General features: G+C 34.3%; 1 protein-coding gene across 6 annotated transcripts in view; it reads right to left on the reverse strand.

The window, feature by feature from the left end:
• The window catches only part of CDH10 (cadherin 10), a 91442-nt gene that overhangs the window by 1319 nt on the left and 67448 nt on the right, over positions 1-22675 (reverse strand). For 5 of the 6 annotated variants that reach the window (XM_072327269.1, XM_072327270.1, XM_072327267.1 and 2 more), the window contains 6 exons: positions 19326-19513; positions 16794-17047; positions 13342-13478; positions 11043-11164; positions 2660-2768; positions 548-799 (listed from right to left, as the gene is read on the reverse strand). In XM_072327269.1, the coding sequence (XP_072183370.1) occupies positions 548-799; positions 2660-2768; positions 11043-11164; positions 13342-13478; positions 16794-17047; positions 19326-19513 (1062 nt within the window). Of the gene's footprint in view, positions 1-547; positions 800-2659; positions 2769-10905; positions 11165-13341; positions 13479-16793; positions 17048-19325; positions 19514-22675 lie in introns of those variants that run through there. The other variant, XM_072327271.1, reaches the window with a different exon arrangement.

The following is a 22675-nucleotide window of genomic DNA, read 5'->3' on the forward strand; positions in this document are numbered from 1 at the left end:
TTTATTCTGAACATCTTTTCCCATTTTAAAGTATGGAGAATATTCAAACTGTTTTCCATCTGAACTGCAGATCACGATGTGATATTTTAAGAAACACAAAATGCAAACTTAAAAAAATTTACTTTTTTTTTTTTTTTTTTTTTTTTTTTCCCAGCACAGATTTAATATTGTGAAAATACTATTTACTGGCAAATTCTTTTTGAGTTTATGATGACTTTAAACATTTATTTAAAAAGGAGATTCTCTATCTCAAAAAAGTTAAAACAAAAGACACGAACGTGATTTTTGATTACGTTATTCCTTCTGCCTGATTTTTAAGACAATAAAATAATAAAAGTGCATTTAGCAGTCTGAAACTTGATTTCATTTTTACTATGTCCAATTATCAGGCAATTTTTGCCTCTATTTCTTTCTTTCAATTTGCTGTTGAGTGTCTCTTGCAAAAGAAGCGTACCCCATGATCATTTATTCTACCAACCTGCATAGGTATGTAAAGCGTGTCAGGCCTGAAGTATTTGTTTTCAGGAGAAAGATACATTTTTCTTACCCAGCAGGATGATGATGCAGAGGAGAATGGCAATCAGTGCCCCTGTGCTGAGGCCAGCAGGGAGGAGCAGGGCCTCCGCGTTGCAGGACTGCATGTTCCCTCGGCTATCACATGCACAAACTCGAATGGTAAGTGTGCCCGTACTGCTCTGGATTGGATAGTCATTGTCTGATATCACCACCGGTAAGAGGTATGTACTTATTTCATGTCGACTAAAGCCATTTCTTCTTGTTAAAATTCTGGCAGTGTTATCTAGATAGATTAAAATATAATACTATTTTGCATAGAAAAATAAATAGTGTATCACACATAGTACATGCAAAGTATAATAGTTTAGGTCACTGTTTGTATTTCGAAGCGGGCTAGTTCTCATTTCATAGTGACATCTGACTTTTCTAGTGACAATCCCATTTAATCAGAAAGCTATTTATAATTTTTTACATACAGCTGGCCAGCTCCTCTATGCCTCTGCAGCACCTTTGAGTGCAATTTGAAAAGAGGATTTCTGAAAGCTTAAAATGTTTTATGGATTAATGCATGCAGTGCACGACACAGTTCTGTTCCACGGCTAAAGCCCTGAAATGAAGTGGCCAACCGAGAAAAAATAACCTTCCACTTCATGCTGTTCAACAAGCACTCTGTTCTGAAAGATTCTTCCTATGGATCTTCTGTGACAGTACCCAGGGGAATGCTATCAGTAAATACAGGATGAGATTTTCCACACCAACAGACTTTCAACGGACTGTAGAACAATGAATTATGTACCTTTGCACATGGAGTAGAATTTTTGTTGGAAAAAAAGACAGTCTTGAGAAGGACTAAATTATACTTGCGGCCCACAAAAATAATGTGTATGCAGTGGCCAGGAAAGGAATGAAGGTGGTACTGGGAAGACATGTGTTACAGGGAAAGACTGTTCCTTCTAATGTCAAAGCTACATTATACTTATAAAACTGTGACCCAACACTAAGGTTGCTAACTTCTAAGTCCAAAAGGGAGAAAATATAGATTTAATCAATTAGAACAAAAATTTCATTGTCATCTCACAAATGAATTTCTTGAGGTAAATGTTAAATGTCGTGTGAGACAAATTCAGCCTGAATTAATTAATACAAAAGAAAGAAAATAATTTCATGTAGAAAAATACCAAGGTCAATACCTCTACATGGTCACTGGGACATAATTTTTGTTTAAAAAATTAAATGACTTTTCTTCATGGACTCCATGAACTGAAACACAAAGTTCTTTTTTACTGCATCCTCTGATTTATTTTGGGTATCTATATGTTATTTGTTTTCACACAACATCAAAAACAATGTATCTGATGTATTTTGAAATACCTTTCTCCGCACCCAAGAAATCTATATGGTACCTAAACATTCAACTTCAATTATTCAATTTCCCTACTGATATAATTTATTTCAACTAAATCTTCCACATGGTGTTTGCAGCCTGATACTTCCTGTAATTTTCATCATTCATAAAGAATTAGTCCCACTGCCAAGTCAAAAAACTTTAAAATATTTGAAGGTATTATGATATCTCCCCTTGTTTAATTCTTCTGTAGTCTAGAGCCCTCCCTATTGAAATGATAGTGAAGGCCAAAATGAGTGTGCTGTACACATCTCCTGATAAAAGCTGGACTGATCAAGGATCAAAGCAAATCCAAAGTGGCTGCATGTTACCAGCCATAATTGTCACTCATCATCAGAAAGAAGCAAAACAGAAAATCAGGTGACAGAAATGTGACAGAAGACTAAAAGTGAAACATCTGAACTTGGAAGGTGAAGTCATTTCTTAAGTTTTCTTCTGTTCGCCCCTCCCTATGTTTGACTATTTGATCCAAACCAACATTCACTGATTTTCTTTATAATTTATATGTTTCTCTTTTTTTTTTTTTTTTTTTCCCAAACTGAGTTTTGCCTTCCCTATACAGATGAAAATACAGAAGTCCCAAACCATGAACATTCAAATAAAATTAATCTTGTTGTTAACAGCAGCTTTAAGGGCTTCTCTACTTGCTGACAGACAATAGAAGTAAATTCAAAATATTGCAGGAATGTATGCCAGGCAATAAAGATCTAACTTCCATGGATCAGGGATGCATTTTACCTTCATTGTCCTGAACAGTGAAATTAGGGTTAACAGCTGCTAAACTGAAGAAAAATTTTTGTCCCCCAAGAGGGTCATCTTTGTCTACTGCACTTATGGTCTGGATAAGCTGCAGGAGAAAAAAAAAAAAAAAATGCAAACGACAATAACAAAATAAAACAAAATGCATCTAGGTTTTTAGATCTAATTATCTTAAGAATAGAAGAGTTGAGAAATTGCATATTTAAACTATGTGCATACTGATTTAATACTTAAACTGTAGGACAGATGAACAGATTTTAAACAAATTTGTAAGCTTTCTAACAAGAGCATCCTTATACTTTCTAGGGTGATACATGCACACATGCAAAATGGCAAGTATCAAACTAACTTAATTTGTCTTTTTTCAAGATATGTTTATGTATTTTTGTAAGTATATAAGGGACAAAACTATAATCAAAACAACCCCTAAGAGAATAATTCAGGGGAGATTTTGCTTTTGGAATGAAAATGTTATTTTATCAAATTAATGCTTGTGATAGGAAAGTTTAAGTTTCAAATTAAATTTCAAAATAAGAACATTTATTTCTAAAGCAAGATTTTCCTATTTCTTAATAAGTTATTTTATAAAGATTTTTATAATAAAAAAAAATAAATGCAAGGTAGATTATCTTTCTATTAAATGCCAGATTATATTTCTACTTGTAAGACACATCATAAGATACTGTACGGATTCACCCCCTCAGATGGAATCCAGTGCCACAGATTTATCAGATCTATTTGGTTCTTGGGTGGAATGCTTTCTGCAATTCCTGCAAAAAGATTTGTGTAATATTTCTGTTTGGAAGTAACAGCAAGGGTTTTATTAACATTTGCTTATCTGTCAGGTAAATGAACTTGCAGCTTTTTTATCCACTGAAATTTCTAGATGTAAGGTTGACAAGATGTCACTTTCCAAATAAAATACGTGTTTTGACATCTTCATTGATTGTGTTTCAGTTTTTGGTTTTCTTTTGGTTTGTTTTGTCCCACAGCGATAAAAAACTTAAGATTAACATTTTTGGGGGTGTATATATTCAGTTAAACTTGCCAAAAATAATTTACTCTTGTACAGGTTTCAGCTCAAACTGAGATGATTTTTCCTTCATAATGTCTGGTGTGATCCTACCTTTTGGCTTCAGGGGAAAACCAATGTTGATAATATATTTTGTGCTGTTGTTGAGCAGTGCTGCACAGAGCCAAGGACATTCCATTTTTTCAGCTTCTTGTGGACTGGCTGGACATCAGTCAGCAGGTGGATAACAATTGCTTAAGCATCACTTGTCTTGTGTACTTATATACACTCTATATTTATATATATATATCATTATCTTAACTGTTATCCTTTCTCCTCTTTCTTTGTTGGTCCTAGTAAATAGTTTTCATCTCAACCTACAAATTCTACTTTTTCATTTATTTATTTTGTTTAACTTTCTCATCCCACTGGTGGTGCTTAGCTACATTCTGGGTTAAACTACAAGAAATATTTAACCTAGATTTTTTTTTTATTATTTATTTTTATTTTTTATTCTTCATATCTAATCCATCATTTTAAATTGCAGTGTTTTTCCAAGCATGCAATAACTTCTAATTTTTGACATTACTTCTTCCCTGTGGCACACTTGTTAAACTCTGTTTTTCCGCTTTCCATTCTTCCAAATGCAGCCATTTCTCTTCATATTGCAGGTTTTGTCAGGACTGATAATTTTTAACATCAACAATTGCACTGTTCTCCTGCTTGCCTTTACAAACGCATGATTAACTCCCATCTTCTCTCTTGTACATCCCGAATACAGCAACAAATTTCTTCAAGAGTCATGGTCTGGATTTCTTTTAATGCATCATCTTGCATGCTTTTTCATCCAGAGTTTTCTCTTTCTCTAAATTTATTTTATCATGCATACTTACAATAGCTTGCTGGGTAAGATAAATAGATAAAAGAAGAGTTGCATAATATTTCATTTTAAAGAATTAAGCTTTTAATTATTTAGTTACTTTGCAAGTAACTAGCAAAAATTTTTTTAGAGATTTTCACAAACCTAGATATATTTTTCAAGTCAAGAAAAAACAAGTCAATTTTACTTCACAAGTGAAGACCATGAAAGGGGTCCGTTGTAGGTGTTAAACTGATGAAAATTAGATAAACCTCTTCTGATTGCCCATACCCATAATTTAGAATGAGTATGTATAAAATTTTTCAGAGATTTTTAATCTACTACAGTAATGCCAACCAATGTGCAAAACCCTTAACAGAACAACAGACAGCAGGATAATATCTCCTACCTGTCTATCATTCATTGTAGTAATTGAAATTTTCAGAGAACTTCTGTATTCAAATAGTCATCCTGTTTGACATTCAGATAATTTGCTTAAGTTAGGATTAAAAACAAAACAAAACAAAACAAAACAAAACAAAAAAAAAACCTGCTTGTAGGTTTTTATTAGTTTTTTTTTTTTTTTTTTCTTTAGCTTGCAAGTATCCTACATGTTTGAAAATGTTTGCCTTATTAAAAAATACTGACAAATACTTGACTAACTAAATATTATGCATTTTTCCACTACATGCTGGTGTGTATATTTAAAAGTCAAACATTTTGGGACAAAACTTAATGAGATAAAGTGTATAGGTACATTGTTATTTACCACATCTCTAAATTCAATTACAAAAAAACACAAACAAAAAAACCACCAACACAAAGATAAGCATTATTTGTTTTGCTTTTGTTCTTAATTAGAACTTGAATATATATATATATATATATATATATATATTTCTATTTTAAGAAATTCTTGCTAGTGAGTATATTACTGAAATTTTACACAGGAAGTCCATTAATAAATGAAGCACTCATCATCTCACATGTCAGCCTGGAAAGTTCTTGCATTACCTGTAGTGCACCTGAATTCCACCTGTATGTCATCATACAGGTGCTTTTGAACAGTGTGGATGAAATTAATTTACATCAGTACATGTGGTCTTTGAAGGAAGCAGCATCTTTCTGTCAGCCTTTTGAAGCACTGAACATTCTTATGTGTTCTGAAGTGTATTCAGACAATGCATGTCTACAACCTACCAATGAGTAAGGAGGACAGCAGGCTCCTAATACTCTGCCGTGAAGCACTCAAAATACAGATGTAGACCACAGGCAGTAATATAGGTTGTGAAATAATTTTTTTGCTTGCCTGCTCCATATCTCTTGCAGACAATTACAGCACCATCAGAGACTTGGATGTCAGATGAGATTCCATGTCCAAAAAGGATATTTGACTTGCTTTCTGTTGACTTGAGCAAAAAGAGTTGTCACAACTTCTGTTTGAGGGTAGGTTGAAGTATGCCTCATATACATTACTGTTCTTTGTTGTCAAAATAGCTCTTTTGTACTTGTTTCCTTAAATGTCTGTTTCAAAGGTTCTTGTCAAAATTAAGAAGAGACATGGATAATCCCACTGAAGAATAGCCACTGTCTACAGTGTTTTCATACAAGCCATTAGCTCCTCCTATTCTCCAAGATTTGTCTAATGAAGACTTGGGTTGGAGTCATATCTTATTTTCTTACCTAGTCCAAGCAACTACAATGTGACAGTAAGTGATTCTACCATAAACTGTTCTTTTACAGCTTTTCAGCATGTATTTATTGTGATTGCTGCTCCAGTATTTCAGTTTCAGCCACCTTGGGGCACTGCATCTTTAAGCAACCCCTTTAAGCACACAGTATCACTGTGTTCTGCAGGTAAATCCAATGAATCAACAATTTTCATCTGATTATTATCCAACTGTTTATGGGCACAGAACTGATGGAAGTAATTATGACTGTAATTAACCATGAGAGCTGTGTGGCACTAGCTTTCCCTCTTGCACCGTTGCTAGGCAGCCACCTGGAATACTATTTGTATTTTACTTAAGACAGACTCATTCATGAAGCTTCAAGGACTCAGAAACCTTTGGGCAGTTATTGATAGCAGGGTAACTATTTAGAGTCTGTTAAATATAAGCAAATCCACTTGAAGAACAAGACATTTCTCATTGGGTAGACCTGTTTATTTCTAATCGAGATGTATATTAGTCTCCAAGTAGCCTTTTCCTTTCTCAGTGTCTTCTAAGTATAAATCTACATTTGAGTGGAATTGAAATGGCAGACAGTAAACTCAGACTTACAGGTTACCTACTGTTCAGTGTTACATTTTAAATATAGATATTTTGTCTTACAGCATATTTGCTATTGGTAATGTACATTCTTATTATTTCAGAGAGAAACTGAACAATACTGAGACAAAGCTTTCAGTTCTCATTCTCGTAAATTTGTCTGTACCACTTTGTTTATTATTATTATTCTTATTTTAAATAATGTTAAATAATGTTAAATAAAGAAAGAAACATCTATCCAAGCACTCATATCTAATTACAAATCCTGTTGAAACATATGGGACACTGAAGAAAAAAATAAAAATAAATATGATCAAGTTCTATTATACCCATTCTTTTTCATGAGAGATTGATTTAACATAACAGAATTCCTGAAAGAAAATGAAAGCCAACCTGTAATTTGTCCCAGGATGTTTAAATACTATCAATGGAATTTCAAAGAATAGAAATCTGGGATTTTATTATTATTATTATTAATTATTATTTTTATTTATTTATTTATTGTCCCCTGAATTTATAATGAAATTGTTCCTCATAGCCTTTACAGCTAGAGGAGCTGTTTTGGTAATTGGGCTGACGCAATGTCATTACTAATCCAAAGGGGGTCTTGTTTGACATAATATGTATCAATATGAATAGAATAACTACAGAAACGTATTTGCTTTTGAGATGTGATGAGGGGCAAGCCTGGTAATTATTCATTGCTTCAAGCAGAGTATCAAAACATAAATAGTACATTCGGTGCTTCTTTGATCTATTTAACTCCAGTGGGCTGGGAAATGAGGAGAGGAAGTGTGATTTTGGTTTAGCTTAAACAAAGCAAATTTATTTACATAAATAAACTTTAATTTACTTAAATAAACTAAACATTTCTTTTTAAACTCCATGCAAAAATAAATAAATAAATAATCATAAAATGTGTTATTAAGGAAAAAACAAACAAACAAACAAACTAAAAACCTTTGAAAACTCTATGTTGAATTCCATTATAAAAGTTTTATTTTTACTGTAGAAAGTCAGAGTAGAACTCTGAGAATTACTGAATAAAATGGTTCAAGAAGAAAATTCTGACACCACTGTAAATGCTGAATGCAGAAATGCTGAATTATGGCCTGAAACAGTGATTGAGTGCCTGGTGGGAAAGCAGAGCCAACCCAGAGGAGCTCAGGTGCATTATATCATAGCATGTTTAAGCAATGTGTTGTAAGCATTAGCAGGGATTTGGGCTGTGATGTGGTAGGACCCCCCTGCTCCATCCCCCTGCCCTGTGATGTAAATTGGGCACATATTTCACACGTATGCTCAAGGGGCGTAGACAAAGTAATTAAAGTATATAAGGTGCTAACTGGCCACAATAAATGCCATTTTTGCAATCCATCAGATTGGTGTCAGTGTAGCTGATGGCCCTGGCGAGGTGACAGGGCCAGTTTAAGGGCAGGGGGTGGTTGAACCATGGGAGAACAGGGCAACAGCAATGTTATTATTGGAAAAATATTCCTGATGAAACAAAAGTTTGTTGTTTGTTTTTTTTTTGGTTTTTTTGTGTTTTTTTGGTTTTTTTTTTTTGGGTGTGTTTTTTTTGGGGGGGTGTGGTTTTGTTTTTTTTTTAATATATGAGTCAAATGAATTGATGAAAAGCAATATAAAGAAATAAGTGGTGAAAGAACTCAAGTGTGTTTATATAATCTATGAGGACTTAAGATTTAGGTTAAAAGAAGATAAAAAATAAATCATACATATTTAAAGTATCTTTGAAAAAAATAATTCACAGTGAGATAGACTGATTTTACATAATGCTGTGACAAATAAAAGGTAGTATGTATGTATAGATTTGGTACAATGAAGATTAATAACAGGAAAATTGCAACAAGCATACTTGGAGACCCTAACAGATGAAAACACAGCTTTCCTAATTATTTCTAACTAAGGTTTTGAAAATTGCAAGAAAACATGCAGTTTACCTATCTGCTATGTCTAGCTCAGGAAGGAACTGCCAGAGAAAGGGCATAGTCTTTTAAAAGAGCAGAGCAGTGCTGTGTTCCTGTGGCTATCCAGCTATCCAGATCTGTTACTATGAGGCCTATACCATTGGCTGTATGTTTGTTACTCAGTAATACTGCATTTCACATAAATTTAGAATCCCACAGATGCATATGTTCATGTATATATAGAAGTGACCAGAGTAACAGAGGATGATGGTGAACAGTAAAAAGGAAAAAAAAAAAAAAAAAAAAAAAAAAAAAAAAAAAAAAAAAGGGAGGAAAAAAAAGAGAAGAAATTGAACAGAAGAGAAAAAATAGCTGATGTGGGAGGATTCAAGCTATATTTAGTATGGATTAATTGGATTCAGTCCCTCAGGGTAGACTGAATTCCAAAATAATGATTCATTACTGATCTACCTGTAAGCAAGAATATAATTACATTCAAATAGATAATTTTTGTTATCCTGAATTGTATTGTTTTTTTCTCTACCTGTGAGTTGATTTTATTTAAATTCTCATTTAAAAATCAGACTGTTTTAAACGATTATTTAATTACTGTAATTGTTTAATAAATTTAATATTAGTTATCATATTGTAGTATATCTAATATTGGCACTTCGTTCTAATAAGGGAGACCTTTCTGAGCTTTATAATTTGAATAAATATGTATAGTTTTGTACACACATTTAGCTTCTTATTTATTAGTCATTAGTCCTTAGAGAGCTTTCTTCTTTTCTTTTTTAATTGACAACCTTTTCTGAATGTGTACAGATTTGTGATTAATTTGTGGATTAGTGCATTTCCAGTTTTTTTTCAGCCAGAGGTGCTGGTGAAACTGGGAGAAAAATTCAGTATTCTACATTTATAATTCTAAATCTATATCTTAAATTTGAATTAATTAAAATCTTATATTAGCACACATAGGCAACAATAGAACTATCATAGGAGACAATACAATTATCAGAAATTCTAGATGTTTTGCCAGAGATTTTCACTCATACAGCTCTAATTATCTTAAAATTCTACTAGTAGCAAATATTGATCAGTATTTTTAAGTATTTAATATGTTAGAAACAGGAAATTAAAGTTCTTTGTTTTAAGTTCTGACTACTGTTGCTTTAGAAAAAAGAATGGTAGCCTGAGTGTAAAACGTATGAAGCAAACTGAATGTGATACCTGTAGGTTAAGAGTTAAGAAAAGCTAACACTTCTACCATCTGAAATGCTTGCATTGAGGTTCTACTGTGACCATTTTACAGCATTTATTGCTGCCTGCCTGATCTCGGGGACATGCTGTGCAGTAATAGGCAAACAGTACTTAGTTCTAATAAGCAGCTGCCTATTAGGAACTAGATATTAAGCACTGCAGTCATTCTGATTAAATTCCAGTATGCCTTCTGTAGTCTGGAAGAAGCAAATCAAAAATATATATTGGCATTTCAAAAAAAAAAAATATGTATTTTGTGTTTTAATTTCAAAAACTTTTGCTGGAAAAATGAAAAACAAATATTACATTTGGAAAAGAAAAGGAAAGTATGACAGGTGTGCACGTGTGTAATCACCACCAGCATGGAAATATATGTGAGGCTTGCCACTTGTGAGTTCTTGAAAAGATCAATAAATTTTTTTAGTAGATATGTATAACATTTTGCTTTCACTGAGAAGGTAACAGCAAAGCTAATTATGTCCATATTTCCTGAGCTGATCTGTAAGGGAAAATGTTGATCACAGCCTGAACCCCTGATTAACCATCCGAGCAACAAGTCCACTGTGGGAGCACAGGTGAAGGTAATTCAGCTGTGCTCCTGGAAGTGGTGGAGCTTGACTCCACCTCTCCTAGATTCCATTTAAGGGCTGACCACCACTAAGGCTGCATCTCTTTCTGGTGCTTGCTCCTTTTTTGGAGTTTTTGTGGTGAGTCTCAACATTGGCAAGTATCCATCGTGACTGAAGGCCTTAGCTTTGGTGTGTCTTTTCTTAGATACCCTCTGGCTATTCATTTACTCTGTAATTATAACTATACTTGTATTATTCCAACTATACATGATCTAAACAGGCAAAATACTACAGTGTTAGGTGTAATTTATATGCTGTTGTTGAAATAAATTAGTATTTTGCTCTAAGCTTCATACAGTAAGCAACTTGCTATATTCATTTTCAACATTTAACAGGAAAGGATAACCAATAATTGAGTACTATGGTCAAATTAGACAGTAGAAAGTGTTTTATCAAAGGCATACCTGTCCAGCTCTTGCATTTTCACAAACAAAAGTATCATAGAACACAGCAAACTGTGGGGCATTGTCATTAACATCCAAAATTCTTACATAGACAGGAACACGGGTAGTATCTTTAGGATTGTCTGACAAGAGAAAAAGAAAAATGAATTTATCTTACTACTGAAAGTATTCTATCTTCCAAATTTAATGAGCAACAGGTATTTATGATCAGGTTTGAAACTGGTGAAAAAGTAAGAGGATGACTTTGATTTTAAGCATATGTATATATTTGAATCTAGTGAGCAATTAAAACTTTAAAATAGTGGCTGCCACTTCTGATGTTCAATGTAAATATAGCATATAGAAAGAATGCCCATTAGTATAATGATAAATTTATTTTGTGGACTCAAGTGTATTTTTCTGATGCAAGGTTATGAATTATAAAATGATTTGCAATCAGTTTAACACAAGAGCCATATTATTAAAGCTCTCCTATGCCTTAATAAGCAGAGAGAAAATTCAGAAAAGTCAAATATATCAATAAAAAACAGAACCAATTAGAGTTTTTATGTTTAAATTGTCTTAAAAAATACAAATCTAATTTTTTCAGACCTTAGAAGCAGTTAACGTTGTTGGTTTTAACCTATATCCCCAAATGCTCAAACCTCAGTATCATTTAGGATGAGCTCCCTTGCAGATCAAGCTGGCCTACAAAGGATCTGAAATAATGCCTTAGATTAAAAATGCAACTATTTCTTAGAATTGTGCTGGATATGAAATAGCTTAAAAATCATTTGATTTTGTTACTCTAATGGGACAGATAAATAAGAATAGAGATGATTCAAAATTACTTTGGATTGTTTTGTTTCTTTTGGTTTTATTTCCCTTTTAAGCTGCAACAAATAAAACACTAAACATTTAGGAAGAGCTGATGTTAAATTCACATGTAAAATAACATTTTTTTTCTGGAGAGTATGATGTTGGTCCTTTAACATGTTGTTTTTGCCTTGAGAAAAGGCTGAGAGGGGACTTGATCCAGGTTTATAAATACCTGAAGTGTGGGAGCCATAGTGGCGAGGCTGGTCTCTTTTCAGTAGTACATGGGGACAGGACTAGGGGAAATGGGCTGAAACTTCAGCATAGGAAGTTCCGCATGAATGTGCGCAAGAACTTTACAGTGAGGGTGACGGAGCACTGGAACAGGCTGCCCAGGGAGGTGGTGGAGTCTCCTTCTCTGGAGATACTCAAGACCCGCCTGGACGCCTACCTGTGCGACGTGGTGTAGGGAGCCTGCTTTGGCAGGGGGGTTGGACTCGATGATCTCTAGAGGTCCCTTCCAACCCCTACAATTCTGTGATTCTGTGAAAAATTTTAAATGGCAGGTTTTGGACACTGTTCTCACATGCTTTTGCATTTTTGTACTACCTTCCCAAATATGTTCTGTTCTTACAGTTGTTCTCTGACTGTGTCATGCTTCAGAGTTAACATTTTTAAACTAATGTCTTCCTTCCATACTTCCTCCAAAAGTGGTGTATCTCTTTGGAGAAGTTTAGCTACTCTTTGTGTGTCTAGAATGTAATTTCTCTCAAACTGTCCTGACAAGGAAATAAGTTTAATGTTATGACAGAGGGATAAAATTATTAGTGTCTTTGATATATAAGTACTTTTGAGTATTACTTTTACAGGAGTGGGTAGGACTGTTAAATAGAACAAGCTTAGAAACATTCATTCCTGATAAACTGATGTATGGAAACTGCTGAATCACAGCTGGAACCTCTGATGGATCCCCTGAGGCAAGCACTGAGTCAGCCATGGGAGCATATGTGAGGGCAATTCCACTGTGTGAACAGAAGGGGTGAAGCCTGACTCCACCTCTCCTAGACCCCATTTAAGGGCTGACTGCTACTGAGGAAGAATTTCTTCCTGGTGATTGCTCCCTTTGGAGTTTTTCTGTGTGCCTTGGACACAGATGAGTGTTTTCATTTAATTTTGATTATCCCTTTCCAATGTGATAATCTTTCTAGCTACATGATCTGTTGATACCAGCCTAACCACACCACTCTGTATATTTGTTGATTATGCAACTGAGGTCATTGTAGTTCCTGCCAGCCATGCTGCAGATCAACAATTTCTGCTTTTTGTAGTGATTTAGAGTTAACACTAAAAATTCAGTGGCTTTGAAAGTGTAAGACCCACTCTATTTTGAAAATCAAACTTCTGTCACATAGAAGATTTTCTTGAAACATAAAAATGTTATTTTTTAGGAGGAAGGAAATTTAACCTCTAGGAAATGGAATGAAAAGATACCAAATTAGCTTACTGATCTCAGCTGCTATAACACTGAGATTGTGCCACTGTGATATCTCACGATCCAGTGGCTTAGAGGTATAGATGGATCCATTTCCAGAATGAATATTGAAAATCCTGTCAAGATCTGTATGACGATCCAGTGAAAACCTATATTCAAAGAAAGAAAAAAACTGTTAATTGATTAAAAACATGGAAGAAAGCATTTGTTTCGCAATTCAATACAGCTTTTGGGTTCTGTACATTATATTAAAAAGCATGCTTTTCATAAAACAAATATTTCATTTCTGTAAATGGACTGATTCTTTTCTTTTCTCCTCCTGATAATTGGTAGTTAATGTAATTATTATATCTAAAACTGTATGTGCCAATTTCTAAAAATTCTCATGATAAGCTCTCTAGAATAAGGAATAAAAATTGATAGATTTCATAAGTCATTAAGTATAATAGTGTAATATTTTATCATCTGAACCTTCATAGACATATATAAGTCTCACCAAAAATTAAGTCAAAATTTCAATATAAGAATTAAAGAATTGTTTTAATCTTGAAAGGAAAGTTCTCTTTGATGTTCATTTCCTCCAGACTGAGACTGACAGCTAGTTTCTGATCTTTTCAAAACTACTCTTATAAACTCCATTTCTGTGCTTTAGGGCATGTTAAATTAACAGAGATGGAATAATAATAATAAAAGAAAACCTATAAAAATTAGATCATATGCAGAAATTTCACTTTTATGATTGTTGAAGTATCTTATGTGCTGTCATAGCTGCTATGCATCTACAGGAAAAATTCCTTCTATCACAAAATGGCAGATATGTCAAACTATGATCAGTAAACTGTTCTTCATTTCATTTTTTTTTTTTTTTTTCTAGTATTCAACACTGTCTTCAAAGTTAAGATTAAACCTTTGATGTGAAGTAAAATGTAAGATTTTGTGAGGTAAAGATCATTTGTCTAATTCTGGCAGTATTGGGTCAATTTATTGTGCAGTTTGTTAAAAATAATGACTTATGTTTTTATGAACTGTTATGACTGACCTAAACATTTCATTAATTATGTCAATTTTTACATGTAATATTTATCTGGACTGAGTGAAATGGGAAAATACCACAATAAAGAAATGTCTGTGAGAACAAAATTACAGAAGACTGGAACAGCCTAATATCTTCTGAAATTACAGGAAAAACTTGCTCAAATATTTTATTTTTTTTTTTCTCACCCAGTTGTCTATTAGTTAACATTATAAAATCTTTTTATATTTTTTAAATGAAATTATAATTACGACTATTCTGTTTATATGATAAAAAGCTGTTTTCCTTCATCCATGGAAGGAGGTTTAAAGAGAAAAATAACCTGTTTTGACAGCAATCTGTTTTTTATATAGATAACAACTTTACTGTTATCCAAAATCTATGCCATATTTTATGATTATAAATTTCTATGCTGTTTCATGTTTGATGTGATGTCATGTTAGATAAGTATATACCTTTACCCACCTCAGATGGCCAGGAAATTCTACTGAAATTATAGTTTTAAAAAAACTTCCATTAATTGAATAGAAATTAAAAAAAAAAAAAAGTGAAAGAAGAAGCTGCTAAACACTAGTGTTTAGAAACACTAAATTTATGGGAACTTGAATTTATTAGAATTTTAATTAACAGAAACTATTATTTAAAAAGCAGTAGTTAAAAAGAAATTTAAAGCCTGAATTAACTTTACAATCTGAAGCTGTGATTCTTTTATATTTAACATTAGCATTTAAATATACAAATTGCCTTAATGTCAAAATAATATGACAAGTTCAAAATATTTTAGTTTAAATGTTGGTTCTTCATGTTAGGATTGAACACATATTACTTTGTATTTAATATTGGTGTTGGAATAATAATAGCTTATAAGAGCTTATTCTAGGTACCTAATTATTCTTTGAAGCAAATAGACAAAGCAAATACTGAAAGGAAGAATTTGACCTATGCAGTGTGAATTGTTTTAACATTCCTGTCTTAAACTGTGTAGCATTTAAAAAACAAAAACATAAACCATGAAGAACATTATCACAGTTTTATTTTTTTCTGTAGTGAACTAAATCTAAATAATCCCCTTCATTATTTTCATTTTGCCAACCTGCCTTTTCTAAGTTATTTTCTTTAGGGGGATGACACAGACATCAACAGAACATAGAGAAATTATACAAAATACTTTTTAAATTGCTATTCTTAGTAAGTAATACTGATGAAGGAAATATATTCTTTAAGTTCATCGAGTTGTGTCAGCAACAAAATGAATAAAAGTGCTAAGTTTGTTCTTTTTCCACTCACAATTATGAAACATAACTGCTAAAATTGTCCCTTGTGTCATGAAATTAGTATTTCATCTTTATCCACTCAAAGTTATTTATCTGTTCTACAATTTTAGAGGATTGGTGCTTTCATCAGCTATCTTTTCTATACACATAAATCACTGTAGGAGAAAATTAGATTCAACTTCAGCTCCTAATACAGTTTTTCCACATGGGCCTCATTCAACTGCAAGTGACAATTTACTTCAAAGTTAGTAAATAATGTGGGTGGGTTTTTTTTTTGTTTGTTTGTTTGTTTTCCAAATATAGTTTTTATTCTGTTAGACATTTCAGGCAAGACATATCCAAGTTGGACAGATTTGTCTTATGTGTTTCTAAAGACTTATGTGTTGTAGCAACAATAAACTAAATAAAACAAAATACAGTTAACTATATCCAGCTAGATGTGATCTAGCAAGTAGCATCAAGAAGTATCCACAGAAGATATATCTTGAAGATTAATCTTTGAGTATTGAATTCCTTAGGGAGTTGGAAAAAACACTAGGATAATTCTATTATATATAGCAATCTCACTGTATAGCAGGAACCATTTGTGTGTGCCCCCGGTGGTGCAGTGGTATAAAGTGCTGCTTGCGGCACCGAAGGGCCCGGGTTCGAATCCCCCTTGTGGCGCAGGGGGTAGAAGTGCCGCTTCGCTACACAGAGGGCTCGAATCCCAGGAGTTGGACTCGATGATCTCTAAGGTCCCTTCCAACTCACACGATACTATGATACTATGATGATGATGACAACCACTGCATGTTTTCCAGGAGTAAATGTCAGAAGAAGTTAAATCCCTCACCAATAGACTAGTTTTGCAGATATTTATATATTTATTTATTTTTAATATTCTGAAGCAAGCAGTCCTAAAGAGCCTACTTAAAATCAGTGTGTAATTTTATGTTTTCTGAGATAGGAAGTACTAAGAAGCACTTATTCTGGGTCTTGTGTGTAAGTGAATTGCTGTTCCCTGAAGTATCTGAGGCTTACAGATAGATAGCATCATTTTCAATTCTGTCTAGTTGGCACACTAATAAACATGAGAAAAAGACATAGCAGTATGTCTACTATGTCTCTCAATACTTTCTTTACCAAATTTTTCTTTACAGAGAATCGAAGATTACCTTATAGGACTTGAAGCTGAATCAGGATCTCGTGCCATTACCGTCCCTATTATTGTCCCCAACTCAATATCTTCATGAACCTCAAAAAGGTAAGAAGATCTGCTGAAGACAGGAGGCTCATCTACGTCTTCTACAGAGATTTTCACAATAGTTGTGTCTTTGAAAGGCCCAAGGTAATAGAAGCGTGGATCCACATGGGTATTCTCAGCTTCTACTTTCAAGGTATAAAGCCTTCTTGTCTCATAGTCCAATGGCTGAAAATGAAGATGATGGTGAACTAGTAAATTACATTACATATGAACAAAAGCTGACCTAAACACACAGAATCAAGGAGGAGCAAAACCAAAGCCCTCTTAGATCTTGTTCTAAGCTGGGATAGCCCTAACAGTTCAAATTTCCTGAGTTAAAACCACTTTCCCTACTAAGAAATTATCATTTTGTAAGTTTTTTTACAGAAGCCCCCCTTAAAATTTCTTAACTACATAATAATTGAATTAACATAGCACCAATTTCAGAAATATTTTTCAGTGCAAATTTACTAGTCATTTGGTGAATTTTACAGTTCTTTCACAAGCATAGGAATGTGAAATAATATTGTAAGAATTTAAAAGTCCTAAAACACTGATTTAAAATTCTGACATTGCAGAACAAGGTGCTATTATTATTCCGAAATTACTATACACACCTCAAAATTCTGTATTTTAATTGTCAAACCAATGCCTGGCCTTCAAAATCAGTGTAGACTGTTGTTGTTTATTTATTATTTTTAAGAACAAGGATTCAAAATGCTTTCTATATAGTAAGAGCTTAATCTTGTTCCTTATCACTGAATTTCATAAAACATTTTTTTTTTTCCAAAATAGATTTAACATTTTTGTCAGCAGTTCCTTTTTAAAATGGAAGCAAAAGTTTTAAGGTTAAGAACAGTCATAGATGGGAAGAATTAGCTAATTAATGATACTTCCTTAATTCCCTATAAATCTCATGGAGATACCAACTAATTTTACTTCATCAAAAATGGCTGGTAGAAGACTTGCTTATTTCCTCACTTATGCCTTTAAAGACAAATTACTGTTCATGCAAAATACTAGGAGACAGCCTAGAGCAGAATGATGCAGTCCATTGAGAGCATAAGAAAGAATATATAAGAATATACCTAGGAAATGATAGTGATAGGAAGTGATAGTGTTGTTACCTAAGCTAAATATGTGATTACTGGTATTGTCTTAAAAGTGCAGCACACTGCTGTTAAGGGATGCTGCCTTCAAGCCTAGAGTCAAAGAAGCCATGTTAGCCTAACTATATAAAATTGTGACACAGCAACTAAGCAATAATTTTATCATTCTCTCACATTAAGATATAGTAACTGATGAACAAGAAAACATCCTGGACATTTCAGAATGTGTCAGGTTGCAAATCTCAAAATGAGAATAATTTATTCATTATAATTTGTGACATTTTTGGGGCTGATATCTTATAACATGAATCTCACACACTTGATAAAGTTGTAAGTCTATGTTTTTCAAGACTTTATTGATATACTGTAATAGAAGTCTGTGTAGAAGACCTCAAGCAAGAAAGAAATAGCCCAAGTCTTTATAAACTTCTAGGAAAAGATAAAATATCTGGTCCTTAGCTTGGTATTTTCAAACCTTCCCAGATAAATTTCATCCAAGGAATGCAAAATAACACAGGTTACAAAAAGGAACTCACTGTCATCTTTGCAGAATGTATCTTTAACTTAGTTGTCATTATCAAGAGATGTGGAGAGGGATACTGTTGTATAGTGGTGTTTTGTTTGTTATGTGATGCTTACGGTATTAGTTTGTGTTAGAAATACTGTGTAGATTCTTTAGATATGCTCAAAATCCCAAAGAAAAGGACTGGAGCACTTCAGGAGGAAAAATGTTTGAGGACCATGTTTGAGGTTGAGAATGACATTTGTCTCTGAGATCTTACAACCATGACAGTGCTTAGGGACAGAAGATAGAACTAAAGCTAGCTCTGAAACAAGTACACCAGAATTATGCACTAGTGTGTACCAGCTAACTTGCTGAAAACAGTAATAAAACAATGTAGCTTGTGATAGTTTCAACAAATATAACTTTTTTGGCATATGTTGGTCTCTGAAATTGGTGATGACTGGATGACAATCCCAAAGAAGGAAAGCCTATATTATTAGTGAGCTAACTGAATATTTCTTGCTGAGGAGAATAGCTTGCATGAATGCTAGAAAAGTCTATTTGAAATCACAGAAATAATTAGTACTAGCATTGTGAATGGCCAATTTTTTGCATACTTAGCTGGCAATAGTGCTTTAAGCCTGCATTTCTGTGACTCGGTGATACTGCTTCCATGTGTTATTTCTAGTTAATCTTGAAGGGAAATAGTACCATTCATTCACCAGTAGGAAAATATTTGCAAGTGTTAAGAAGTTCCAATCACCATCACATGATCTAAGCACTTATTTTAGAAAGAGCTGTGCCATAGCATTATCACCAAAGCCATTTAGTGAAACTGTTTAATAGGCACCTTCCGCACAGTAATGATGCCTTCCTGTGTGTCTTTCTGTGTCACAATGTCAAACATATCTGTCCCATCTCCATCTACAATTCTGTACTCTACTTCTGCATTTTTTCCAGTGTCTGCATCTGTGGCTTTGACGCTGCCAATAGCTGTCCCAACTGGAGAAGACTCGGGAATGCGGAGGTGGATGGTACCTGTCAAAGAGACAAAGAGCTGCTCAGGAGCCCCATAAGCCATTACACATGCATTAAGTAACATCATCTGCAGATTTTGGTTTATTTTTTATTCTAGAGATTTCCCTTTGTAAAGCATCTGAGGCAAAGAATTATGTAGGGGAGAACTTCAGGTATAAGAGCGAAAACAGTAGAAAACCAAAATCAGAGGAAAAAAATCCTAGAAAAAAAGAGTTGAAAAGGCCTTCTGTTTTCTATTTTTATTTTCCAGAAAACGATTGGTTGTATTTATTTATTTTTATTTGTGTAATTGCTGAAACACCATGGGAAAGATTGCTCTATGATCCCTTCAGACCTTACTCTTCTTAACAATTATTTTCCTCCCCAGCAAACTGAAGTTTTGACTTTCCAAACTAGACTGTCAGGTAAAGTATTAAATAAGTAGGGGGGAAAGTTAGGAAAATCCACAAGTAGGTGGACCCAGGAAGCAACATGCATATACCCAATTAAGTAAATTGATAAGGGAAATTAGTAAGTTGTGTGATCAGAAAGAACTATGGGGGATGGCAGTGGCAACACAATCCTAACATATCTTCAGGAAAGCAGAGGCAACTACAGAGTGACAAAGGTACTGTTTCCCTTTCTAAGGAGATTGGCTGAAAAAAACAAAACCACTCCTTGTCTGCTCAAAACTTTAAGAATTTCTCTTATACTGTGAAATTACTTTTTATTTTCCTTTGTAGCTTGCCAACATGAAAAAAAGAAAAATCTACAAAAAGCCCTCAATCACATTCACATATACTTTAGTAAATCTTGAATAGAGAAGTCTAAAATTGAATTTCTTAAAATTGTTTCATCAGCTTTTGATATGAAACCGGTATACAGTACCGGAATTAATACTTTATGACCGTAAACACTCCATATTCTATTTATATGAATTCATTTCTATGCAGCTGCTTTTTGGTGTTTCGTTTGAGTGATTTATCTTGCATTTGCTCTGATGTATTCATTACCTTTCTCTAAAACCTAAATCTGTGTACTTTGCTACATTAGTGTTTAATCTCTGTGTAATCTGTTAATGTTTAAAAAAAATAAAAAATAAAAAATGGGAGCAGAGGCTATTTTTTAGTATTTCACAGAATCATAGGGGCTGGAAAGGACCTCCAGTGCTCATTAAGTCCAACTCCCTTGCCAAAGCTGGTTCCCTACGCCAGGTCGCACAGGTAGGCATCCAGGTGGGTCTTGAATATCTCCAGAGAAGGAGACACCACAACCCTCCTGTGCAGCCTGTTCCAGTGCTATGTCACCGTCACCATAAAGTTCTTGTGCACATTTGTGTGGAACTTCCTATGCTCCAGTTTCCAGCTGTTTCCCCTTGTTCTGTCTCCACACACTGCTGAAAAGACTCTGGCCTCACCACTTTGCCCCCCACACCTTGGGTACTTATAGATCTGGATCAGGTCCCCTCTCAGTCTTCTCTCTTTTGTACTGGGGAGCCCAGAACTGGACACAGCACTCAAGATGAGGTCTTACCCAGGGTGTAAGTAGATGGGGAGGATCACCTTCCTTGACCTGCTGGCCATGCTCTTTTTAATGTACTCCAGAATGCCACTGGCCTTTTTGGTGATGAGGGCACATTGCTGGTTCATGGCCAACCTGTCATCCACCAGGATGCCCATATGGGACTACAGTGAAAGACTGCTCTTTTTACAAATATTTGATATGCTATAATTAGCACTATTGTATGTCAACTATTCTTTTTTTTTGTTTTTGTTTTTGTTTTTGTTTGTGTGTGCTTAATGCTACATCCCCAATCAGTGTATTGTGGACACTTTATTTACTTCCACTGTTATACCCAACTTTACAGACAATTTAATAAGTTGTAGGTTCATATAACACAGTGGAGACAAATGCTGAAAATAACCAGAAGTCTACCATGTGAAATAGAATTCTTCACCATAGTATAAAATACTGCCTTTTCTTATTTTTGTCACTGATGACTAGAAATCATTTAGGACATGGGGGAGGTAATGTAGGTTTAGCCACTGCATCAAAATGTAACTACACAAACTCAATTAGTTGTGCAAAATTCTACTGTAAATCCATTTTATTTATCTGCTCTTCTTCCCAAGTGAGAGGCATGTATTGTTTGCATTTATTCCAGGGAATGTTGTTCTTGCAGACATGATTGTATAAGCAAAAAGCTGCTCTATGTACCAAATAGTGTGGAAGCAAGGTGAAAGCCTGTCTGCATACTTGTGTCAGTGTGCACAATATTCCTACTTCTGGAAAACAGTTGAAAGTATAACAATTGAAACAATGATCCAATTAATTGCCTTTAATCACCTTTCTGTTCAAAATCTTGACTAACATGTTTATGCAGGCAGAGAGGGAAGGGCACAACTTTTTTCTGATCTGGGAACACTAGAGTGCAGTACTCTTTTGACACAAACAGGATGACCATGTGTCACAATGGACAGGCTGAGACAGAAACCCAGACTGAGAGGCCTTTCCCTGCTGATGTGTGACCCAGACAGAGTACTTGAAGAGCAAAATTTATGCTCAGACCTTCAGCTGTGGGAAATACCAGACTCTAGCATGAAGAAAGAACAGGGTGTCATAGATGTAAGTGTGCCCAGCATGCTGAATGTTTTGAGCATGCATTCAAAGTGTGAGGGCTGATTTAGTTGCCAGGCCACTCTCTGTTGTATTTGAAAAGTTGAGGTTGCCAGGTTAAGACCCCCAGCAACTGAAAAGGACAAAGGAAGACCTGGGGAACTAGAGACTGGTAAGCCTCATATCTGTGTCTAGGAATATCATAGATTGAATCCTCCTGGAAGAGATATTACAGCATATACAAGATTCACTAAAGGCAGATCACACCTGACCAATCTCATAGTCTTCTATGATGGTGCAATAGCATCAGCGGACAATGGAAATGCAATTGATATAGACTATCTGGTCTTAAGAAAGGCCTTAGGCATAGAGATGTGTTTGAAGGGTGGACTGTTCAGTACATACAGAATTGTTTGGATGACTGTAGCAAGAGGATTGTTGTCAGTGGTTCCATGTGACAGGTAGGGGTCCTGGGGGACAGTGATTTTTAACATCTCTACCAACAGCATAGGAAGGATAGAGTGCTTCCTCCTCAAATTTGCTGATAAGACCAAAGTTGCATGGTGG

This window comes from Excalfactoria chinensis, chromosome 2 (genome assembly GCF_039878825.1).
Source record: "Excalfactoria chinensis isolate bCotChi1 chromosome 2, bCotChi1.hap2, whole genome shotgun sequence".
Taxonomy (NCBI): domain Eukaryota; kingdom Metazoa; phylum Chordata; class Aves; order Galliformes; family Phasianidae; genus Excalfactoria; species Excalfactoria chinensis.